Source organism: Lolium rigidum, chromosome 1 (genome assembly GCF_022539505.1).
Source record: "Lolium rigidum isolate FL_2022 chromosome 1, APGP_CSIRO_Lrig_0.1, whole genome shotgun sequence".
In the NCBI taxonomy this organism is placed as follows: domain Eukaryota; kingdom Viridiplantae; phylum Streptophyta; class Magnoliopsida; order Poales; family Poaceae; genus Lolium; species Lolium rigidum.
Window position 1 is genome coordinate 120,387,732 of NC_061508.1, and position 26,370 is coordinate 120,414,101.

The window sequence follows — 26,370 nt, forward strand, 5'->3', positions numbered from 1 at the left end:
CGGACCTAAGATTCTTGTTTCTTTGCTAGTGATCATATTATTGCAGCGCTCACGCCAATCTGATACCTCGTTGGATGGTTTCCCTGCTTAACATTTTCTTTGAGACCACCAAGCAGCTTCCAGCTATCTTCGTGCACCCGGTCATGACCAAAGGAACAAGAATATATGTACATTCACGCGCTGTATCTTCTGCAGGTCATTCTTGCTTGGTGGGTGTTTTCAGTGGCAGAATAAAGGCGTCTTTGCAATGACATACAAGATAGTATTAGGTGCGTTCAATTGCAATCTTTTTCACAGAGAACTCCTGAGAAGAAAAAAGACAGTGGGCAGCAAAACAAACTGACGTCTTGTTGATAGACTCACTCCATGTTCTCGAATGATCAGTACATCCATGATGGGGCGGTTCAAATTGAAACATAAATACAAAGAGCGGTGAAATGAAATGAGCAAAGCACTAGTGGCTAATTAAGCTAGATATGTAGTGTAGCACTAGCTCCTTCCTTCCTTCCTTCCTTCATTTATGCATTCTTACTAGCGCCGGCAATGGATGATGATCTTGCTGCTTTCACATTCAGAAACACTCCCCTGTAATTGTCAATCCAAACCAGCCAGATGAGTGCATCAAGCATCACTGATAATATTCGATTAAAAACTTACAAAAAAACAAACAAGGAGATTAATTAGAGCCAGACCAGCATGACGCAGCGGAGCTGGCGAACAGAACTCGGAGCTGAAGTGGCATGTACTCATAGTTGATCCAGCTAATTATTGGCCAGAACTGCATGCATCCACAGAAAGGTATATACATGTGTTATGTACTTCCATTGTGTTTTACAACTTTTGAACGAGCAGAAAACAGTAACAGACTACAAATATCCACTACACACAAGACATAATTAGGTGATAAATAGTAGTACCTTCCAAGCTGTCATCTGGATGTTTGCAAAGTCCTTCTTCACCTTGCTCTTTACTTGCCCAAATGGCCTCCCTGATTTTTAAAAATAAATTACTTTCCATGTTGCTAAATGTCGATCTCTTTTGGTTTAAAAGGAAGTTTATTAGACAATGGACGAGTAGATACTTGACAGTCAAAACAGTGCACAAGACTTGCCCAAAGTGCTTACAACCCTGAATAGCATAAATGCAGTTTTTTTCCTCGGTGAAATTCTATAAGCAGAGCTGCACAACATAGTAATCTCCGCGAACGTCACAACTGACACTAGTATATTTTTAGGAAAAAAGGGGACTGATTAAGTTGTAGCCATTTTGTAGAGATGAAAAAATATCGGTACATTTGGATAAAAAGAGGTGCCAGCAAGATTTCTATTGATATCTTTACATTACACACAGAGGAATTTGATAGAAATATGCATTCAACTTAGGTATATATATGGCACTGGATAGATAGAAATACTGGAATACCTTCGACCACCAAACCGTAATACATCATGAACATCAAGTTGTTCCATGGCGATACAGTTAGCTGCTCCACTATGACCTGCATATATAGAGCAAGAAATACCAGCTAATTAACTGAGCTGCGTACATCAAACAAAATGATGCATGATTCATGACTAAATGCCAAGATCCAAGATAGTTGGTTGCATGCCTTCTTGGCTGTAGTTTCTTTTCCTTTCTGTCCGTGGAATATCTTGTCCATAAGCTTGTGGAGAAAATGGCCCAAGGGTCCCGCATATGCAAGTCCATAGAGCTGTTTGTTTGACAAGCATATCATCAAAGTACAAGTTAGAAACTAAAGGCAGAAATGGATGGTATCGAAGGAGGTGCAGAGTAGTCGCATTGTTAAGCTGCAGAACTCAACTATAGACGGACATAACATATATGTTCAAGCCTGTCTCTACCATTAGAGTCTGGGTGATGCAAAACACTCCATTCCACATCGATAAAGAAAAATACTAATAATCTTTTGTTACGCTCAAGAGAACAAGTAGATGAACTCATGAGAATGCAGATTTTGTGCAAAAATATGACCTTTTGTGCACTGTACAAAAAGACAAGAAAGGAGGATCGGCGCAACGACTATATGTACACAAATTTGTCCTTTTGTCCGGTCAAAAAATGGTCATATTGCACATGTGTGGAAAAATCTCACTTTTTGTTTGAAAGCTCACAGTTTGTATTTTGACAGTAGGGTGCCGTTTTTGAACTTAAACATGATAATTTTGGTAGGTACTGCCACTGAATTCCATAGATTTGTGCAATAATAAATTATTAAAAGCACAAGATTACCGTGCTGGCCGTTAACCTTGATTCGTCAGATAGACGGTAGCTGCTCTAACAGTAACAGCAGATACGCACGCAGTACATGCCTACTTTGCGGGGGGTAGGTAGGTGGGGATGGGATGGGATGGGATCAAGAACCGTAATGTATTTGTATGGATCGGGGAATTACAGCAGGAGAAGCGAGGAAGCAGCAAAGCTAATACAGTAATAGGCAGTACCATGATGAGGAGGACCCTCCTGAACTGGAGCTTCTTGGCGCCGGAGATCTTCTGGGCGACGACGTCGCTGCAGCCGGCCAGCACCCCGGAGGTGATGGCCTTGGTGCGGAGCGGGTGCGCGCCGAGCTGCTTCATGTACGCCTGCCCGGCCTTGGCCACCACATCAGACATCGCGGCGCGGCGCGGGCGAGGGGCGGAGAGATCTGATCGCGTCGCTCTCTTGCTTCGAATTAGTCGTCGCTCCTCTCCGTCGCGCGCAGTGATGAGTGACCACCCCGCGCAGGGTGCTGGTTTTATCAATGAATTCGATCCCGGTCAGGCAGGGCGGTAGGTGGGTCGTGCGAATTAACTCTGCTCGGGACGATGACTGACTGACTTGCCACGACGGGACGAAATTGGGAAGAAGAGGGGCACGACGCAGGGGTGGCTGCTGCTGAACAGTCAACGGCTGTAGGTGTAGCCAATCGGGCATCAGTTTAGCTGGTTTGAATTCTTCAGTTTATTCAGACTTACTGACTTTTTCGACAAATAATATACTCCGTATATTAATATTGTAAAAATACCAACTACATCTAACCTCGGGAACGATGTATTGTCCTGTTGGCAATATGGATGCACACAGCCAAAAAAAACTAAGAATTACAATAGAAAGATATCCGATCAATTACTTGTAGCAGCAGCACTAACACCATCAAAACAACACCAGAAGTTCAGCTTCTTGCAAAGCGACGCCTCCAACAAAGAGAATAGTGCAGAAGCGTTGTCGTCGCTCGATCAAAGATGTTAGGTTTTCACCCTAAAGAAAAGTTTCGCTGATAAAACAATTTCTTCAACAAGGTTATTGACAGGCACAGTCAATTAAGACCAGGTCTTGAGTTTTCACCCTGCGAGGTAGACTTTAAACTTCTCATGTGCTAACGCCCCACATACGATGTCGTTGCTCCAAGTCATAAATCACCAAACTCTTTGCCACCAAGACTAAAACCACCATAGCTAGTTCTTAGATCCCGACCTCAATGACATTCCCCGTTGGCTGATTTCATCATGGAACGAGAAAGCGTGCTCCATGATGGTAACAACCAGCAGAACTTCGCAACACTCCCTCTAAAACCAAACGGACACCTGCCATACTTACTATGTTATTCTCCTCCGTTTTAAATTGAGCGTCGAGTTTTGATTAGACTTGGTCCAGATGTGGACGCTTATTTTTGAAAGAAGCTAGCTGCGTCATTTAGTTTGGAACTGAGGAGGTAGGTAGCTTTATATCTCAGGATTGTATATTTCTCCTCGACTGATCTACCAGCGGGGCAACCTTAGGTGTTGTACTGTGCTGGGCGTGCTGTTGAATCGAATATCAACGGGAATTTCCTCCAACCGGTCCAATAGGTTGGTGTTCGTCCACCCCTCCAACGAAAGGGAGTTGAGAGGAAGGGGGAAGGAAGTTGGCACGGCTCAAGAGTCAACGTCCTGCAGCCAATCAGGCATTAGGTTAGCATATTCTTCCGATTACACATTTTGTTAAATCAAACTGACAGATCATATGTTAGCATTAGGTTAGCGTACGTTAAATCAAACTTTCAGAGTGCTGAGGGAGTGAGGACCCAATGGCACCATTTCTGTTCAACATGGTGGGTGAGTCCTTGACTAAAATGGTGTTGGAAGCGCAACGAAATGGTTTGTTTTGTGGTTTGGCTACTGACCTGGTTGATAATGATGTTACCATCTTACAATATGCTAACAACTGGACCTTTGTTTATCACATAACCTTGAGAACGCCTTAAAATTTGAAGATATTACTTTACACGTTTGAATTTATGTTTGGCCTAAAAATAAACTTCATAAAAAGTGAGATTTTTACTATCAATGCGAATAAGGATAAGTGGTCGAGAGTATGTCGTTCCAAGAATAAAGACTGATTAGGGGTTAAGGATCTTAGGTGCAAAATATTAGTCTTCTTTGTTGAAAGATTGCTGCACTAGCCAATTGAACCAAAAGTCCGAACTGATGGAAAGAGACTAGGCAGTGTATTTATATTCAACACTCCCCCTCACGTCTAGGCTATTTTAGTCCTTAGCGTGGGTTCGATGTGGGCTGCAGAATCTTTTTTCTTTTTGTTTTTAAAACTGCGTGAGCAGGGTCTTGAACTTGAGACCTCTTGGCTCTGATACCATGAAAGATTGTTGCACTAGCCAATTGAACCAAAAGTCCGAACTGATGGAAAGAGACTAGGCAGTGTATTTATATTCAACATTTGTAAATGGTGGTGGAAGTTAGAAACGCATAATAGCCCATGGCAGCAAAGTGTGAAAGCCAAATACTTGAGAAACAAACCTATTGATTCGGTTAAACCTTGTGTGTGTGCAAGATTCTGTTGGATGGAAACCTTGTTAAAGATAAAAGAGCACTATTTTGCGGGGAGGAAGATTATCCTAAACAAAGGAGACCTAGTTAGGTTCTGGATTGACCCTTGGTTAAATAACACACATCTGTTTGAAGCTTTCCCGGCTCTTTTCGATATTTGTCAATGGCAGGACTCGATATTTGAAAAATCTTTAATTGAGAGTTGAATGTTCCCTTTAGAAGAAGGTTGTTACCTGACATGGTGGTATAGTGGAACCTTATCAAGTCCACTGCTCTTTCTCGCCCTAACTCGAGTGTTTCGGATGTAGTTACTGGTGCATGTGTGCTATTTTTTTTAACAAGCATGTGTGCTAATGGTGTGTTCTCTACTAAATCTATGTATCAGCACCTAGAGAGAAATGTGGCATGCTCTCATAACAAATGGATTTGGAAGGACAAAATCGCTCTAAAAATTAAATATTCCTCTGGCCGCTTTTTCAAAATGATATCTTGACGAGAGACAACTTTAAAAAGATTCAATGGCCTGGATCTCCTCTCTGTTCTTTCTGTAGGTAGCATGAAACGACAAGACATTTATTCTTTGAATGTGCTAATGCCAAGGTGGTTTGGTGCAATTGGGTGGGTGGTGGTGGGGGGGGGGGGGGCTACTCTCTGGCCTACTACCTTGTGACGAAGTGTTGCTTTGTTTTATCTTTTTTATCCAAAGGGGAGAAAATTTAACATGCTTCTCCTTCCTACCATCTGTTGAGGCGTTTGGAATGTCAGAAACAAAGTAACTGTTGATGGAGTTGTTGTTCGTTCCCCTTTGATGACCATTGCTACAATTTGTTTTTTTATATTATTGGACTGGTTTGTACGGGACTAGCAGTGGCGGAGGACGAAAAAAAATTAAGGTCGGGCGAAATTTTAAACGCAAAAAAATGACGCAAAAGAATAAACTATTAGTTTATATGATGGTAAGCATATTCGTCCAGTACTATGGTAATAGCAATATATTCAAAATCAAAAACAGCTCTGCGATCTCCAGAAAACCTAGAAGCTAGACCCGCGAGATTTGCAGGACTAGAGGCGCGCGGCCGGATGGCTTGGCCGGGGGCGGGGGAGCCGGAGGGATCTCGTTGGAAGAAAGCAGCTAGTGCGCGGGCAGTCAGCGGCACAATGAAACGATCAAAGACAAGTCTTGGTCTCCCGGGTGAAAGTCGCGTCTGGGCGTCTGGCCTGACTCGCGTCGACCGTCGAAGGCAAGTAGAAGAAACAACCGATTCAGGAGTCACGAATCACGATCGCTGGTCTTTCTCACGATCGAAACGAATGGATCGCAGGATTGGTTTCCGTCAACCACGTGCGATCCAGCTAGCATATGCCCAGTTCGTTTGCTTACTTGATTGTTCTCCTCCTGCCGGCCTAACTCATTTTTTTCTTTTGTTTCCCTTAAAAAACTGTACAAAACTGATGGTATATCCACATATACATACATATCTAGATTGTTTGCCAAAAATCAAGGTAGGGCAAGTGCCACACCTTGCCCAAAGGGGAGCTCCGCCCCTGGGGACTAGGATGAAGGGAAGATCAAGATGCGAGCTGATCAAATCCTACAACGGGAGTCTTCTCTTCACTCTAGTGAGGTTGTGGCTCCTGCGACTCCAAGGGCGAGATCGAGGGTCCTGATGCTCATGAACGGAGGCACATGAATCTTGTGTCTCGATGCAGTTTTGTTTTGTGGCTGTAAGATGTTCTGTTAATATCATGTGATGTGTTTTGCGTTGGATGCCTTGTACTCTGTAGTGTAGGGTAGGTTTTTTGCCCCGTAGCTTGATGTTACATGCCGAGATCAAGCAGCGGGTTTTCCTACCACCTTTTTTACCCTTTTAGCTAGGCGTCAGTCATCTTTTCCCTTTCCTTGTTCCCTTTGTTTTGCATGTGGTAAGACTGAACAGTTGGTGTATTTCCGTTATGTGAAAAGTAATGGAAATGGGAAAGAAGTCCCGGTTGGAAAAAAAAATGCCAGGCACAAGCCAGCGTGAATCGTGATTGGTTTTTCATCACCTGGGTCTGGCTCCATGTGGACGGTTTTCTCCGCTAACCAAAGTCCGAACAGAACGCCAGGATTTGAACTGAACTTGCAGTCCATCCGGCCAGTCCCACTCGTTCCCACTCTTTGATAGTTTTGGTGGACGAGTCTAGACACTTTTGATGGAACCATACATCCTCATCGTGAAATAGATGGTCAGATGAAAGCTTCCATGACCAAGAAAGACTAGATCGACGGCAAAAGCCAAAAGGCAGCACATTCTCTGCTTTAGCCCGCCAATGGTGATAACCGTGGTTAACAAAGAGTCTTAGAAGTGGTGTTCTGTATTGCTTGCTATCAGCTGGATTAACTGTACGTAGATTTCATGTTCGGTGCGTCGTACTAAACGATTTATACGAAGATCACTGATAAGGAACTATCCGAGTCAATCTGTATGGCAAAATAACGCTAACAAGCAAGTTCAACAAGCTAAACTATCTAGAATTAATCTAGGTACAAATAAACAAAGTGAAATAATTAACCCGAAGTAGAAGCAAACGATTTCAGTGCAGAAATTTAAATCATTGTGCGTGCGTGTGTGAGAGGAGGCGGGGTAGCAACCCTCGGGAGAACGAGCTCCCGCCCCGTCCGCCCCACTCATAAAAAAATGAGGAGGTGGGGAGAGGGGGTCCAATCTTCGTTGGAGAGGATTGGGACATCAAGATATCCCAAACAGTGAAAGTGTCTTTTCCTCCGTGAGCTTTGCCCCAAAGCGCTAGCTCTTCCAACAATAAAAAGTAAACCTTGGATCTCTATTGTGTTTGGGATCATTGATGACAAAAAAAATCTTGATGACAAAATAATTAAGAAAATATATTTTAAGTGTTGAAGGTTTTGGTTCCTGTGCTACATGGATTAAGTCATCGATGACTTGTGAAAATTGGTAAAAATGACGACAACCTCGAAGTTGTTGGCTAGTAAGGAAAACGATCCAATTCAAAATCACTCAAAGAATGTCAATAAAATAACACAGGTTTCTCTCAATTCTCCACACAAATGGAGCTCATAACCTTTGGATATGTAAGAATGAGAATCGCGGGAACTTCCGCATGGATAGTTCCCTAGTACTCGTGTGTTTTTTCTTGCCCAGGAAGTAACTAGTATAGGTCTTCTAATTGTAGCTTTCTCGAAACCTATCATCTTGGACTTATGGTCACTTCTTTTGGGCTTAAGTTTATGGAGAAGCCGGCTTATAGATTTCAGTGGGAAGAAGCTCCTAGAAAATATTCTTCCCCTCGAAATCACTAAAGAAAAGGACGATTTTGGCAAAGGGAATTGTGTGTGTATTGGCGCCAACACGTGGTGCAATGTGGTGCCAAACAAAATCCCGAGATGTGCCCTCCCTTGTCGCAATAAGGTGAGATGCGGAAATGCATCTGTGAGGTCGGATTGAGGCCAAGACAATATCTGAGATTGCATGGCATAGGGATGCACATCCATGGGGCATGCACATTTGCTTACCCATACGAGAAGATTCGCTTCTACAAATGCATTACTAATTGAAAACAAACACAACTTTCACGCAACAAATGCAAATGAGTTTTTGTTTCCATATTTGACTTCCTCGCGACGAACTCTTCAAAATGAGTCTAATATTCAATATTTAAAATTTATTTCGTGAACTGGATCTATAGAGTTCTCTATTATTTGGACATGTTCTCCGGTCACTACGCCCATGTAGTCATGCGGTATGTCGTGCTAGTTTTATAAAGTCCTTCCAAGTTTGTTTTAATAGCATATGCAATATTGTCAAAAGTACTGTTGTTTTTCCACACATGACAGATGTAGATTCTCGAGATACCATGGACCTGAATCTCGAGGAAACGTGAATAGCAGCAATGGTTGTGATATCAACTTCGCTCCATTTCAACTTCACAAACTTTGCGTCCGGTGAGATGGGGATGAGAGAGACATGGGAGGAGTGGGCTTGTCTCCGGGTTTTATTTTTGTGAGATCCGATTTTTTTAAACAAAATATTTTGAGAACCATTAATTTAAAATTATGAACCGCTTTCACTTTTGTGATCCTCGAATCAAGATCTTCAAAATATATCCCATGTTGATAGGTTTCATGAATCTTTTTCTGGTGCACTTCCAAAACTACCACAGTTGTACTTAGGGTGTATTTCGGGTTTCGGTGTACTTCGGGTTCAGCACAACTATACTTCAGTGTACTTCGGAGTTCAACACAACTGTATTTGAGTGTACTTCGGGTTTCAACACGGCTGTACTTGGTAACTTGGGGTTTCACTATGGGTGTACTTGTATTTCGTTGTACTTTTCTACTTTTGCGCAGGTTGTATCTTGTACTGTACTTGTACTTGTATTTGGTGTATTGCATAAATACTTTTGTACTACCTCTGTTCTAAAATATAAGCTTTTTTAAAATACTATAAAATAATTTTCCAAATTATGTTATATTTCGGAACGGATGTAATACAACATACTCCACGTTGTTAAGTTTTGCTTTGTACGTGTGCCGAAGTTGTCTACCGAAATCCATAGCGCACGAAGAAATGAAGTACCTACCTATATCTATATAAATAGACATCTAAGATTTGTCTAAATCTAAATGTATCTAGACGCTATGTAGTGCCTAGATACATCTAAATTTAAGAGATCTTAGATATCTATTTATAGACAAAGGAAGTAGTTGATGTTGTTTAAAAAAAGTTAGTGCGGCACCTCACTACGTCAGCAAGCCAGGTCGTACTCATGCGGGAGAAGCATGTACGTAATTGACGTTGTTTCTCTAATCAAGTCGCACTACCACTTGAGAACCAACCTGAGGTTGGGTGGTTAGGAGGGTGGTTGTACCCCCAGCCTCCAGAGTTTAAGCCTCAGGTTTGACATCTGTGTGTCTTATAAAGGCGGAATATTCATTCAGTGGGGAGGTGACGTTTCCATCGACAGCAATGCGTCTGTGGTGACTTCATCAATTTCAAGATCCAGTTCACCAGTTCAGTCTTCCAGAGGTGCTCATAGGATAGGGTGTCGTGTGTGCGTTCATAGGAGTAAGTATATGCGTGTATATGTGAGCATCTCCGTTTATATTGTATTTCTCAAAAAACAAAAGTCGCACTGCCACGTGCATCCACAATTTCACATACATGCACACGCATCCACACCTGGGTGACAAGGTCGTCCCACTCCCGCATGCACTCATACGTTGTTTCTCTCGCTCACCTACGCGGCCGAAATAGAAAATGAGGTCGCGGAAGACTCAAACCGCATTCTGCGAGCGACCCGCGCGAGTCCGGCGTTCAGCGCATCGTGGAGAGGTACTGCACAAACCACCTACTTCTGTTGTTAATGTTGCACTTGCACAAACTACTTACTATTAATATCTATTGCAAAGAACACCAACTTTATCTGTATTTCGTTGCATAGAAATCCAAACTTAAGATTAGTCTGGTTGACAGCCAAACTGACAAACAGGGACCACCAAAAAAAAGGACTAATTAGCACACATCTACGACATCATCATCCACCACAAAAAGTAGTACCCCGTTTCAACTATTACATAACTTCTAGGACAATGCCTTAAACACAGTACAAAATCGTGCATAGAATTTCAATAACTAGATGATACCCGCGCGTTGCTGCGAGACTTGAAACACCTTAGATGCAACACAAATTAAATAGTATGGTTGAAGGGTTTTTTAACGGAAGCTTTTAGTACATAGTATAATTTTTTTAAATGTATATAATCAAAAGCACAAATATGATATATACAACATTGGATAGAAACCATAGTATAACGGGCCATGTAAGTTTACAGACTCCTTAAATATATTAGGATACAACATGTGACTAAGTAAGAGAAAGAATATGCAACTTATACGTGACTCTTGCTGAGCAAGTACATTTGACGCTGAGCAAGTACATTTGACTCCAGATGTTCTCAATGGTGGCAAAGACAAAGTGGAAATCAAGATGTGCTCAGCGGGAAACGGAGCAGATGACCTGATTAGCATGTAGAAAGAGACACCTCAAACTTCAACATATTCATTGCCTTGCAGTACATGTATTATCGGAGTCTCATGGTAGCAGCTATAATTACTTGACAGATTTAAATCTTGTCAAAGGCAGAAAATAATGAAATTGGCTACCACTGAAATTGGAGGTAGAGTGGGAAACGAAACGGTTAGTAGAAAAACCTGAATTAAATGTTATTGTTCCATGTCAACTTGCATACCATCCGTGGAAGAGGATCTGATGCTATATATACTTGGGAATTGGGGCCTGCGCATGCTCTTGAAACTGTATTTTTTCCCATAAACGATGCTCAGAATATCCCTCGAGAATCTGATGATTGATCGCATACTCTGTAATTCCATACTAATAAAAAGACTGCAGCTCATCAAGATGATTGTAGCAAGGAGTAACCGACCTTTGACTGAATTGAAACACAGCGAAAAAGTTAAGATGATGAATACAACATCTGAGATTGAGATTACATGTGCTGCACAAAACAACATGAACCGATAGCACTAATCATATATGATAAACTAATCAAAAAAGAGAAGCAATGTAAGAGGGCTTACCTGTGGTAGAGTAACACCGCAAGGAATTGGATAGGTATAATCAGCTTTGCTGGATAGGTATCAGCATGTGGGTAAATAAAAGTGAGGCCCAATGGACCACGTGAGATGCATAATGGGAGCGCAAGAACCTCATGACACATTCGTTCTGCTTAGTGAACACTAATTGGGTAGGTCTTCACGAATCTTACGTTGCGGCATCTCCATCTCCTTCCATGCCAAACAAAAGCGACAGGTCAATCAGAGAATCAACAAACAATTGCGAATTTACCATGCGACTTATATAGAAACAGCGATCCGGATCTTAGCATAAGAAACGATTCTTCCACACACAAAAAATGGATGGAAGGGAAAACTCAGAGATTGTCGCTCCAGATGCGTTCAAGTTGTGGAAGAGATGAACATCTAAATCTCCTTATTACCTGGAACAAATCGAGGTGGCACTCTACATACAGACTATCCCTCTTTGGGGTAACGGCGGCGGCCTGGACCAGATGCAGATCGAGAAAGACACCATGTGGGTTGTGGCCATCGTCGTTAAACGGGAGGCTAGAGAGGATGCGAGACTGTGAGGATGGAGGGGCCTATGATAAAGGGGTATCGCCATGAGGGAATAATGGAGGGGAGATGAAACGGAAGGACGGGACATTAAGATGGAGCTGTCATGGTATATTAAGGAGGTCGCATTATGAAAGGAAAGGAAGTGGATCTTTTGCATTGGTTCTGTGAGGTATCCGGCTGTCAAACAAATCGTGTGGGAAGGAGTGGGCAGGTATATGAGGTGACGTGGCTTCATGGGAGGCTAGGAAAATGGGATTACCTATTTAGAAGAAGACTCAAACCGCATTCTGCGAGCGACCCGCGCGAGTCCGGCGTTCAGCGCATCGTGGAGAGGTACTGCACAAACCACCTACTTCTGTTGTTAATGTTGCACTTGCACAAACTACTTACTATTAATATCTATTGCAAAGAACACCAACTTTATCCGTATTTCGTTGCATAGAAATCCAAACTTAAGATTAGTCCGGTTGACGACCAAGCCGACAAACGGGGACCACCAAAAAAAGGACTAATTAGCACACATCTACGACATCATCATCCACCACAAAAAGTAGTACCCCGTTTCAACTATTACATAACTTCTAGGACAATGCCTTAAACACAGTACAAAATCGTGCATAGAATTTCAATAACTAGATGATACCCCGCGCGTTGCTGCGAGACTTGAAACACCTTAGATGCAACACAAATTAAATAGTATGGTTGAAGGGTTTTTTAACGGAAGCTTTTAGTACATAGTATAATTTTTTTAAATGTATATAATCAAAAGCACAAATATGATATATACAACATTGGATAGAAACCATAGTATAACGGGCCATGTAAGTTTACTGGACTCCTTAAATATATTAGGATACAACATGTGACTAAGTAAGAGAAAGAATATGCAACTTATACGTGACTCTTGCTGAGCAAGTACATTTGACGCTGAGCAAGTACATTTGACTCCAGATGTTCTCAATGGTGGCAAAGACAAAGTGGAAATCAAGATGTGCTCAGCGGGAAACGGAGCAGATGACCTGATTAGCATGTAGAAAGAGACACCTCAAACTTCAACATATTCATTGCCTTGCAGTACATGTATTATCGGAGTCTCATGGTAGCAGCTATAATTACTTGACAGATTTAAATCTTGTCAAAGGCAGAAAATAATGAAATTGGCTACCACTGAAATTGGAGGTAGAGTGGGAAACGAAACGGTTAGTAGAAAAACCTGAATTAAATGTTATTGTTCCATGTCAACTTGCATACCATCCGTGGAAGAGGATCTCGATGCTATATATACTTGGGAATTGGGGCCTGCGCATGCTCTTGAAACTGTATTTTTTCCCATAAACGATGCTCAGAATATCCCTCGAGAATCTGATGATTGATCGCATACTCGTAATTCCATACTAATAAAAAGACTGCAGCTCATCAAGATGATTGTAGCAAGGAGTAACCGACCTTTGACTGAATTGAAACACAGCGAAAAAGTTAAGATGATGAATACAACATCTGAGATTGAGATTACATGTGCTGCACAAAACAACATGAACCGATAGCACTAATCATATATGATAAACTAATCAAAAAAGAGAAGCAATGTAAGAGGGCTTACCTGTGGTAGAGTAACACCGCAAGGAATTGGATAGGTATAATCAGCTTTGCTGGATAGGTATCAGCATGTGGGTAAATAAAAGTGAGGCCCAATGGACCACGTGAGATGCATAATGGGAGCGCAAGAACCTCATGACACATTCGTTCCGCTTAGTGAACACTAATTGGGTAGGTCTTCACGAATCTTACGTTGCGGCATCTCCATCTCCTTCCATGCCAAACAAAAGCGACAGGTCAATCAGAGAATCAACAAACAATTGCGAATTTACCATGCGACTTATATAGAAACAGCGATCCGGATCTTAGCATAAGAAACGATTCTTCCACACACAAAAAATGGATGGAAGGGAAAACTCAGAGATTGTCGCTCCAGATGCGTTCAAGTTGTGGAAGAGATGAACATCTAAATCTCCTTATTACCTGGAACAAATCGAGGTGGCACTCTACATACAGACTATCCCTCTTTGGGGTAACGGCGGCGGCCTGGACCAGATGCAGATCGAGAAAGACACCATGTGGGTTGTGGCCATCGTCGTTAAACGGGAGGCTAGAGAGGATGCGAGACTGTGAGGATGGAGGGGCCTATGATAAAGGGGTATCGCCATGAGGGAATAATGGAGGGGAGATGAAACGGAAGGACGGGACATTAAGATGGAGCTGTCATGGTATATTAAGGAGGTCGCATTATGAAAGGAAAGGAAGTGGATCTTTTGCATTGGTTCTGTGAGGTATCCGGCTGTCAAACAAATCGTGTGGGAAGGAGTGGGCAGGTATATGAGGTGACGTGGCTTCATGGGAGGCTAGGAAAATGGGATTACCTATTTAGAAAGAGAAGATATGAACAGTCCCTCAAATTTTGAGTTCTATAAACAAAATAATATCGATCTGAAGCAAAAAAAATCCAAGATTTTCTAACTAGGGTTCCACAGGGGAGAACCTAAACTAGGCAACCGAGTGCGGACGTTGAAGAGAAGGAGCACATGTGTGGGAGATGGGCTTACCCGCCGACACATGTGAGCTGACTGGAATTCATCCTCTTCGGGTTGCTCGCCGGAGATGGGGCAGCCACCGTCGCCTTCTCTCATTCTCCCACTGTCGCTTCCGCTCTGTCTGATTCAGCGTCGTCAGAATGGGGAGGTGGAGAAGTCAAAGAAGTGGGGAAGAAAACCCCCATCGTCGGCCAACAAGTCGCCGCCGATGGGATGGCCGCCACCGCCGTTCGTCTACCGCTCAGTCCTCTGTTTTTCGTTTGGGAACAGAGGTGATAGGGACGCGAAGGTGGGGCTAGCTCCCGATTTTGACTTTGTTTCTATCTAGTTTGATGTATTTGGTAGTCCCCGCTTGTTAATTTAGTTGTTAACCAGACTAATTCTAAGGTTGGACTTCTATGCAACGAAGTAAAGGTAAAGTTAGTGTCCTTTGCAAATGATATTAATAGTGAGTAATTTGTGCAACATAGACAGCAAAAGTAGGTGGTTTGTGCGATTTCCTCCATTTTGGGAAGAAACCGACCCCCGAGAGGTCGGCCTCTAGTAAGGCTGCCCTCTAGAAAGTGGTAACCAGTACCTTTTTCTCCTTTTTTAGGTTTCTTAAATTTGGACTTATTTGTTGTTGTGTAAGGCTCATAATGTCCCTGAATTATATGCATTCGACCAATTAACATATACCTACCATGCATTTGTATGCAAAATTTGATCCATAATCTCAATAGTCATCTCTGTCCTTGAAGTGATGGAGTGCTGCTGAGACTACAAACATGCATAGAGATCATTCGTTCTCAAGTTATGCATCAAATCACCTCACCAAGTACACACATACGCAGTTCCTTACATGATCTGCATGATTCTTCTCTGAATGCAATTGAGAGGCAATGAAACAAAGTAACTGCAGGGGAAAAAAAGGTTGAGAGATGAACAACAACATCGCCCCAAATTCGTGTGAGGGTCAGCTGTCCGACATCAGCAGCCAGGCAGTGTCCAACATTGAGCAATTCAAAAGAAGTGGCCTTTTAGAGCATCTCTACCCGGCACACCTCATATAGATGCCAGTATCAACGTTGGCACAGAGTTATTGGAGGTGCCGGCAGCAACATTGGCACAATGCTATTGGGGGTGCTGACACAATGTCCCTTAGTATAGGTAGGGGTTCCCTACACCGGCGATCCCAATAGTCTGGCCCCTATAGAAATTTTGGCCCAAAATAAACTGAAACTAACCAATATAGATATAAATTCAAATCATGTTTTCTGAATAGAAATTGAAAGTCTAGTCCCACCAACACATCCGGCCACCAATTCGCCATCATAGTTCGGCTACCTAAACAACTTGGGTTTCATGGCCAGATAGATCAAATAACGGTGTGAATGGTGTGGACACCTCTATCCCATTTGTCTCATCGATCACAGGAAGCTCCACGGTCACCTGCGGCTCCACTGTCACCGGTGGTGTTGCCACCGCCAAGACCGCCGGTACCAACAATGCTTGGTCAGCTCACCTCCTTGTTGATGCGTTCACCGTAAATGTCGTGTCATGCCCTCGCCAATGGATCTATGCCCGACATGTCCGCCATCAAGATCTTTGATTCTTGTATCATCTTTGCCAATGAAATGTGTGATGCTTCATTCATGGCCTTCATCATGCCGGCTTGGGATTCCATCTTGGCGACTTACACACCTTCTCCCTCTTGACCCCAACTTCACATCTTTCTTGTCCAACATGGCCCTCCACATAGCGATGCCCCTTTTCACCCCTCTCTTTGTTGTCGAAGGAGAAAGAGAACACCATCTTCTCAATGGAGGCATCAAGGCCGACCAATAAGGACGCCACATTCCTCTCAGCCCTCGCCTTCTTGTTGTCGATTGGAAGACCGGCGGAGGACGCCGAGGGTAGCGGTTTATCTTCATCAACGCCGTATCCATTGAGAATGATCTGAACGTTGTTCCATTTCTTGCCTTGAATCTTCTAGAAGCAATGCATGCAGGCAAAATCCTTGTCATTGTTATCATCCTTGTATGCGGAAAGCGTGTCGTACAACTAGCAAAGAAGATGGCAATGCATCAATATGAGAGTGTCAAATTGACATGTGCACAAGACGAGACAGCCACTTACGTAGTTGACCATGATCTTGCCACTCATGTGCGGAGCCAAGGCCCGGCATGCCCGGGCAGTTTCCCGGGCTAAGCTGGTGATTTCTCCTTAAGTACTACTGGTAAGTGATGCACCACGCAAGATTTCTTATGGGGCAAGCACTGAGCAAGCTAATTTTACTTACACTTTGCCCGGGCTGTAACAATGAGCTAGCTCCGCCACTGTTGCCACTCCCCTTCCTCCGCCCACACCTCTCATAGTTGCCATGAAATTTGTTGCATGCCGCCTTGATGATCTCCCACCGATGCAACCTGGCCGACTCGTTATGGCCCGTGTAGTTGGAAGCATACTCTCCAAATCGCTCCCTCTCATTGAATTGGTCAAAAATGCGCTTGTAGTACTTGTAGAAGCTTTGGTTGGCGTCGTGATGGGGTGCTCACCGTTTTCCACGCCTCGATGTGGCGCTCATCCTCCAACGACTTCCACTTTGGAGGGTGTGTACCATCCTGTTGTTTCCTCTTCGTCTTGGTAGTGGTGCCAGTGTCCACGTCAACCACATCGGCATGTTCTTACTCTTCGCCCTCTTCTTCGTCTTTGCCGTCATCAAGGACAGGCTCAGCATGCTGGCCACCTCAGATCAAGTCACCCAATATTTTGGTTCCAATGACATATGCACACAAGCAAATTCTGAAGATTTTGGCGTCCATTCATCAAGTTATACACGTGCACAATTATATAGTGGTGGACTCATACCTCATCGTGGCGGTAGCGTGCGCCAGATGTTTTGTCGAACACATGTTGGCGTTGTTGCTCTCAATGCTGAAGAGGCTCCAACCAAGGCATGTGGTGTCCATCACTTGGCCATCGTCATTGCGAGATCCCCTAGCATAACAGGTGAGTCAGTGGAGGAGATGTTGAGATCAAGGCGGAAGCCCTCGTGCCACGACACTGTCACATGCGAGAACGTGGCGTTGGGATCGGTAGCCACATCTCTCTCGCCAAACTCGGGGGGTGAAGCACATCAGCGAGAGCAGCAACGGATCGGTGAAGAACGCCAGTGACGAAGGGGGTGTGCTCCTTCAAAAGGCGGCTTGGGTGCCCCTGCGACTACGCCCGGTGATGCAATAGTAGCCACTCGCACATTCGTAATGCACGCGTCCAAGGCTGAGACAGACCTTCACTATCAAGGCCTTCGCCTCCGTTGTGGCCTGGTTCGCCTCGCCAGCCTTGAGACGCCTCTTGCGGTCTGCCGTAATGATCCAACAATGTTCCCGCTTGTCAGTCCACTCATCCTTCATCATGGTCACCGGCTTCTCCTTCAATAGGGCCTTGCGTGACTTCGTTGGCACCATCGCCTTCTTTTTCGGAGGCATGCTCGAAGCGGCGGCGGCAAGGAGGAGGGCCTGCTTTGGGCGGGAACTAGAGAGGCGGGCGGGAAGTAGAGTGGTGGGCGGGAGAATGGAGCTGCGGGTGGAGGGGAGAAATTGGGGGAATAGTTGTAGGGATTGGTTTGTGTGACTATTAGGCAGGTCCTGCATGCAAAATCCAACATGACGCGGAGGCGCCAGCTCTGTACCATGTCTGTAGAGGTCAGCTCGGGAGTGCTAGCTATTCTATTAGGTTCAAAAGACGGCCGGATACTTTTAAGACACGTCGTGTGAGCTCAAAAATGCCGCAGCCCCCAATACACCTATGGGACCGTTATTGGAGCCATTGTTGGAGATGCACTTGACAGTTTCTACCAAGTCCGTCTATTGATGTTTATTTTAGTCCAGAATTTCTTGGTGGAAATTCTTTGGTACTACATTTTCGCTAGAGTATATATTAATATCGTGAAGATACCAATTACACCTCTACAATAACGCATTATTCTAGCAGTATACGGATGCACATAGCCATAGCCCTGACAAGAAGAATAATTACAATAAAAGAAAGTCCCGCTACAGAGGTATTACATGCCACGTTATCCTTTATTTGGACAACTTGTTTTCTGATCCAAAACCTCTGAGTGATACCTCAGAGGCGTTAGTGTTTCTTTGTACTAGATGATACCCCACGCGTTGCTGCGAGAATCTATGCAATACAAAAGAGTGTATTAACAAAGCTAAGTTCTGTAAGAAAAAAAAAAGCGTTGCCTTGTATACATCCTATCCCGTATCTAAAGGATCCAACTTTTCTTTCTACTACATTTCGTAATATGCAAGACATGACTATACTAACAATAAACATAACAGCTTGTCGGTTCCATCTTGAAGTAAAACTGCATTATAAAATAAGGAAAATACATATGTGTCTTATATGCAAAATAGGATAAATTTGCATAAGTGGTCTATATATGTAACTTCAAACCTGAAGGGTCTGTAATATTGGAGTATATTATATGAAGCCCTCAAATGATCAAATTACTTGTCATTTAACCAAGTTTGTTGGCCCTGTTTCACAAATTGTTCAAAGGTCACAAATTAGAGAAATGTAACCGACAGAGATTAGCATGTACCAGAAATCAAAGCTTACAACTGCTACTTGCGTGTCCTTATTTTCTCTTATATTTCTCCATGGTACATATATGTATCTTTTTCTAACGAATGAAAAATACTAATCCTGCAAGGCATAGTTGAGTTACACTCGGTCAAAGAAACCATTTCATTTATCTAATTAAAGCATTTCTAGATCTTATTGACATAATATAATCATATAGAGGTAGAAAGAATTTGCGTGAGACAAAACAGAGTAAACATTACTTGCCTGTTTCATACAAAATCTGTTAGAAAATGTAGCAAACTTCAATCTATAGTGTTCAGAATAATTTGTAGAATATACATCACTTACATAATTCATGAAAAGCAAATACGGATTGGCCTTTCTAGTTCACCCTGTTGGAGTATATAAAAAGGTAATCAGCATATCAGCATGTCCTCATAGAGAAAACATATGTGCTGGCCACTGGGATCAGGCAGAAAGGACGTTGATTTTCTGGGTAGAGAAGAAAGCAGCAATCACCATGTTGATGGACCTCACCTAATTGCAGGGTATCGGATGAATGGATGATGCTGGCATGGCTCAACGTGCATGCTGGCCCCAACGAACTCGCTTATGATGCTGGCTTGGCTCTGGCGATCAGCGCGCATGCCTCATTAATCCATTTCCTCTGCGACGGCTTTCGTCTAGCTAGTGGCGAGGTACCCAAGGAAATCTCCGTAGCTTCGTTGGATCAAACCCGTTGTCTAATTTTTGCTACTGTACAAAGGAGGCAGCGAGGGAATTAAGATGGGGATTAGTGTGGCGTGGAGACGACGGATGTGCATGGCGTGATGTGGGTAAGGAGTTGAATGCTTCTTCCACCTATATGCAGTACAGTATCGATCTTTATATTTATACAAATAGTGAAGGAGAGGAAGAGATGGCCATTATCTATGCAGTTATTTCTTAATTTAGAAGATCATGGAGGAGAGGAAGAGAGAAGGAGCCATCGCCCAGGATTGATTGGTTAGAGCAAGCGTCAGGACAGATGTGTGTTGTTCGGCTCGTTTCCTTCCATCAGATTGGCATTAAGGAGGCCGTAGTGACGTGGGTAACTGCACGTTCTTTGTGCTCTCGTCAAAATAAACCCAGCACATAAACTGAACACTGGAATAAAGCAAAGGTGATTCGCAAAAAAAAAAGAATAAAGCAAAGGTTGCTGAGTTGGCATGCTTAGGAAAGAGTGACGTGGACCAATTAGAGACTTGCTGATGTGTATAGCTTGCATGTTAAGAGAAATCATGTAGTGGGGGTCTCCTATTTAGAGAAAAAAATAAGCTGTTTTCGACACGCAGTACCTTTGGCTATTATGGTACCTTTGGGAAATCTGTTTTCCTAGCCGACTCTTTGTTTTTTACGAAACCCATTACGGACCCAGACGTTCTTAAACTGTTCGGGTACTACCGAGTAGTTTCTCCAGAACTTACGAGCACACTAATCTTTCCTGTGGCCGCCAAAATGTGCTCTTGTCTATTTATACCCCACCCATTTCGTGGAAAGCAGAGAGAAAGAAGAGAACCTTGCTTGAGAGATCCATCATCTCCTAGCCTTTGCACTTTTTCCTTACTCGAGTCAAGTCTTTGAGAGAACTTGGGTGTTTTAAGTAATTTCTCTGAAAGCGTAGATATTTTTTCCCGAGAGGCTATAGCACCCTATGCATCGTCATCCATTTCGTGCATCGTGAGGTGCAGTGATGATACCGTGCAATATCCCCTTAATTCCTGTCAGGAAAAAGGTACCGGGATGTAAGAGCATATCTAGTGGTTTCTCTAAATGGTTTCTCTAAATGAGGTCCTCTATATCTCCATATAGATGACCATCTATAAAGATTCCTTTTTAGATGATCTTAGTTTTTCAGTGGAATTTATATCTAGGACGTCTAAATTCTCTCTCATATAGTTTAGTAATATTTCAAACAGTTATATTTTCAACGGCTATGTTTCCAACGGCTATATTCCCAGGTTCATATATACCACCCCTCCCACCTCTCATCCAACACTACTCGCTTTGCCTTCTCTCATCTCTCTCTTGAATTTCTCTGTCCTCTATCACACAGAAAAAATGATGAATGGAGCATTTTCCTCATTGGATATGCTCATGAATTCGTCATCGTCTTCATCTGACTAGTGTTTTGATCTGTCCCGGTCACTCGCATCCAAACTAGTGTTTCCCCATGGTGCTATCAACACCTTGTCTTCATCGCTAGACCAAATTTTCCCTTTCGTGGACGGTGCTTTTGCCTTCTTTTGTTTTGATTTTGCAAATGCAGATGCAGAAACAACAGAAACATCCGGAGTTGACATCTTCTCTTGTTCACTGATTGGGCTAGAATATCGTGTGCCACTCCAATTCACTTCACCTCATCCCCCATTCAACATGTCTAAAAATCCAATGTCATCCATCTGTGAGTTGTCCATTTATCTAGCAAAACAACATGTCAAAATTCATTCAACAATTTAGTCTAGAAACAACAGCCTCCAAAGACAACAATATTTATGCAAACAACAATTTCTAAAGGAAATAGCACTGACTTCAGCATAGACAATTCAATCATCTATGTTTATCTAAATTTTTTGGTACAGAAACTAGTTTTTTTTATAAAGGGAATATATTAATATCAAAAGATACCAATTACACCCAGCCTCTGCAACAACGCACCACCCTAATGGCACTACGGATGCACACAGCCAAAAAACAAAAAGAAAACTAAGAAACAAAAGTCCCGCTACAGTATCTCGGGCCTAACAACAGCAATACATCCACCGCCAAGACAACACCTGAAAAACAGACTCTCCAAAAACGACGCCTCCAAGAAGGGAACAATGCTCTAACACCGTCGTCGCCCGATCAAAGATCTTAGGTTTTCACCCAGAAGATAGTCCCCGCTCTCAAAACAATGCCTCCAACAAGGTCATTGTCAGGCACAACCAGTTAAGGCCAGACCTTGGGTTTTCACCCTGAAAGGTAGGACTCTGAACTTCACCTGTGTTGTCGCCCCCACTTTCATACCGCTGTTGTGAAGCCCGGTACACCAAGCAAGTCCCTCAACAGCGCGGAGACTTGAACCTCCCTTAGCTAGTCCCCCCCTCCGGCCTTCATGAAATTCTCTTCTTCCGACTTTCATCATGGATCCATAGTCACTTGATGTCAACACAGAAAAAGAGCTTCGCGCCGCTCCCTCCAGAACCAATCGGTTGGAATAAAAGCATGGGTGCGCACGACCGAATACCACCGATCCAGCAAACTCCAGGCAAAAGCACTGTTACATTCACCGGCGGAGCCTTCCGGAACTCAACACTCCGGCCAAATCACGAGTCCAGGCCTCCGGTAGGTCCTCCTCTTCACGCAAGAGAGGCCCTAGGACCGCCGCCTTTATTCAGGTCGGACCCCCACGTCGGCGACCACCCTGGGCTGGCCACTCCAACCCTCCACCGGCGACACCCTCGCCGGCTTCCAAGCCCCTCCATCTCGCCGCCGGAACGCGGTGATAGATCAATAGATCCACCACCACCAACCGCAGGCCGATCCTCTCCGGCGAAGAAGAGGGTCACCTCCACCGTCGAACCCAATGCTGCTGCCCCGGGCATCCTCGTAGCGCGGGAGAAGTCCAAGATCATCACCCCTCACCGGCGAGAGGCGGAGGGAAAGGCGCCCGCCTCCACCAGCCACCACCGCAGGCATGCCGCCGATGGGAGGCGGGGAGGCCGCAGCCCGCAGCTGGATCGACCCCGGGAGGGCCGCAGCCGCCCCTACATCCTCATCCGGCCGTCGCCGCCCCGGGAGGCGGAAGGGCCGCCGCCGCGTGAGAGGCTCCATTGGCCGCCATTCCCGACGCGCCACGAGGGGAGGCCCCCGCCGCCGCCACGCCCCGAGATCTTTGCCCCGGCGGCGCTGCCGGCGGCGGCGGCGGGAGGGTTGGGAGGCGGCGGCTATAAGTTAGGGTTGGGTTGGGTTGGGAGGCTGCAGTCGTGCCGGTACAGAAACTAGTACAAACTATAGAACTAGCAGAACATATTTTGGTACAGAAACTACAGACGATGGCCCCGTCCGGCGTTGGCGTCCAAGGACGCGCGAATGGGGGAGACAGACCGCGTTCGCAGCGCCGTCGGCCCGCCCAGCGCCGTCGCCCAGTGCCCCGCCCAGCGCCGCCGCTGTACCTCGATTTCGACCGCCGCGACCAGCGCTGCCGCCCAGAGCCCCCGCCCAGCGCCGTCGCTCAATCTCACTAATTCCCCGGGGGGGAATCATACCTGGCCGGCGAGTGGAGCGACAGCGACGGCAAATTCGCGGGAGATGCTCCCGCCTCCTTTTCTGGTCTCTAGATGCACGCAGGAAGAAGAGCATGGGCAGCAATTTGGCTTCGATGGTCGTGGCTTCGTCCTCTATATTTGGAGGATGGAGCGAGGATATGACAGCCCTTCTAAATTTAGAGGATGGCCCTTTAGAGGAACCACTAGAGATGCTCTAAGATGGTATTTAGGTGACCGATCGTTTATTCCCTTTCGCGAGCATCTTATGACTAGACTAGTCAAAGCAGGCAAAAAAGAAATTGCACAACAAGTTTACTGCATGCTGCAACTTCTCCAAACTTAGAAAAAAAAGGTCACCTAAGCGCATCTTCAATCGCGTCCTTCAAACCGTCCCCCAAACGGCGCCAGATTAAGTGTTTGGGGGATGTATTTTGTTCGTGTCGCGTTTGGGGAACGTCGCTCCCCAGCCGCGTCTCCCAAACATTAAAATACTCACTTTTTGTTTTTTGTTTTTTTATTTTAATAAAGAGGAGAAACATTCGACAAACTAATACATAATTGGGTACGTGGTTTACACGAGACATAATTTGGAACATGGTTTTCCACAAACTAATACATAGTTTGAACCACGGTTAACACAAATATAAAATATTGCAAAAAAAAAATCTAACTAGGCCGGGCATCGAAAGTTTCGTGTGTTCGCTGCTAAGAAAGAACACTTTAGGGCACAACGTCACCCAAACTGGAAAATCCAGCTGGTGAGGGTGCCCCTGTTGGTTCTTCCGAGGAAGAACACCAGAAACCTTCGTGCATATATTCGCTGCAAAGAAACAACACTATTCAGTCTTGCGGTGCTGTCGCCGTGGTAGTTCCAGCGACAACGCGTCTCGTCGAACACCTTGACGCTCATGTCGCCATCACCAAAGTAGGAGAACAGGAGGATGAAGCCGGCTTCGAGGCGGTGGTAGTGCGCGAACTTCTACCAGCCGATGTGGAGATACATCTTGCCGCGCGGGTCGTAGATCACGTCGACGAACCACCGGCATCAGCCGCAGCCATCCTCCCGCAGATGCAGCGAGCGTGGGCGCTCGTCACCGGCGACGTAGTCGGCGAAGGAGTCCGGCAGCATCTGGATGTCGTGCGGGTCGCCCTTGAGGGCGACGATGAACTCGAACAGCACGGCCCTCTCCTCGTCCTGCATGTCTGACGATGAGGACGACGTCGGCGTTGGCCGCGGCCACGACCACGACCACGGCCGCCAGCTCGTCCTGCGCCTCTACCAGCCATGGCGTCAACTCTTGAGATGGTGGCGGCTAGGGTTGGGGAGAGAGGCGCTAGGGTTTGTGTGTGAGAGGGACGATGAGAGGCGGCCCTTTTAATAGGCGAGACGGAGGCGGGGGAGCGGTGGCTCTCATTAACGCCGGCACGCAGAGCTAGGCGCGACGAGATGCTTCCCTGCGCCTCTGCGGGAACTGCACCGTCGCGTGGTAGGCGACGGTTAGGTTAAAATTGAATGAGCCGCTGACGCGTCGGCCCCGCCACTCCCCGCCTCGCTTTTCGTTGTGACTGGCGTGCCCGGAGCGTCCCCTGTGGGGCGGGGACGGGCTCGGGGCGCCGGACAGAAAGCGGCTTTGGGGGACGCGGCTGGGAACGTTTTTTTGTCCGGCGTGCCCCAAATCGCTTTAGGGGACGGTTTGGGGGACGCGACTGGAGATGCTCTAAGCACCTAGTAGAGGGAATGAAAGACCCTGTAACAGTTGGTTGGATGTATGTGTACACTTATCGTGGCTTTTTGTGAAGTTCGAACCGCCTCGCGTCGTCTCCTCCAGGCGACGCGGGGGTAAAACCCTAACCTCCTCCCATTGCCGCCCCCCTCCGCCCTCCCTCCCCCTCGTCGCCCCCGGAGGCGCTGCCGGTCGAAGACCACGGTGCCGGTGAAGGGGAGAGCGGGGATCTCGGCCCTCGGCCCCTCTGCGCGGCCACAGGGAGGGAGGTCGCCGCGTGTGGCTCGTTGGTGCTGGTGTCGCCACCCGCGGCCTCCCCAGTCCAGGTATGTCTCACCAGGCCGGCGGCTCCTCTAGATCTCTCGTGGTTGGGGTGGGTGCTGGTGAGGGTGTGGCTGTTGGTCGGGGACTCGGTGGGAGCTTTTGGGCGCCGGAGCGGCGGCTCCGGGCTGTGGTCTTCGGCGTTGTCTCCTCGAGCGGCGGCCATGCGTGGCTCGCATCTCCGGCCATGAGGTCAGCGTGGCCTTGGATGTTGGGCGGCGGCCCTGGGCAATTTGGTGGGCTCGGCTCCAGGGGTGGGCTCGGGCGGCGGCACTGCTCCAGGGGTGGGTAGGGTCGCCTGGTACTAGACTACTACCGGTCGTGGTCACTCTGGTGATGCGGTGGTGGTGGTGTGTAGCACATGTCTCTCGCTATCGCCTCGCCATGCTCTTGACGAGGTGTTGTGCCATTTCCGCGGAAATCGAACCTTCTTTCCCCAGATCCGAGGTTTGTCAGGTCAATCTGTGAGATGGGATGGACTAAGGTGGTTTGGACAGGCCATCGCGCGATCTTGGAGCTCTTGCTTGATTGGTGTGGTCGGTGTCGGCGATGAGCTTGGAGTAGGTGACTCTTGGGATCGGGTCGCCTCATCTTCTTGGGCCGGCAACACATGAGGAGGTGTTGTCGGCGGTTTCTGGTTTATGGTTCCTTTCTACGGCCTCATGGTGTTGGCCGGCTACTGGTACGGGACGGGAATCCGGCGAAATCCGTGCAAGGATACGGCCGGTGCGGGTGACGGTGACGTCTTCGACGCCATTTACCTTCTTGGAGGCACCACCAAATATCCCTCCTTTCGTGTGGCTGGATCACGCCTCCTTGCAAAACTTGTGTGCTTCTTCGGTCGGGGCGAAGTCTTTCTCCATCGACTCTAG

General features: G+C 45.8%; 1 protein-coding gene across 1 annotated transcript; it reads right to left on the reverse strand.

Annotated features, from left to right (window-relative positions):
- Positions 1 to 323: 323 nt before the first annotated feature.
- On the reverse strand, positions 324 to 2,654 carry LOC124681257 (peroxisomal membrane protein PMP22-like). The gene is made up of 6 exons (XM_047216194.1): positions 2,463 to 2,654; positions 1,610 to 1,711; positions 1,423 to 1,498; positions 918 to 988; positions 693 to 778; positions 324 to 585 (listed from the first exon to the last, which is right to left on the reverse strand). The coding sequence occupies exons 1-6, from the start codon at positions 2,631 to 2,633 to the stop codon at positions 519 to 521; spliced, it is 573 nt and encodes a 190-aa protein (XP_047072150.1). The 5' UTR covers positions 2,634 to 2,654; the 3' UTR covers positions 324 to 518.
- Positions 2,655 to 26,370: the final 23,716 nt, after the last annotated feature.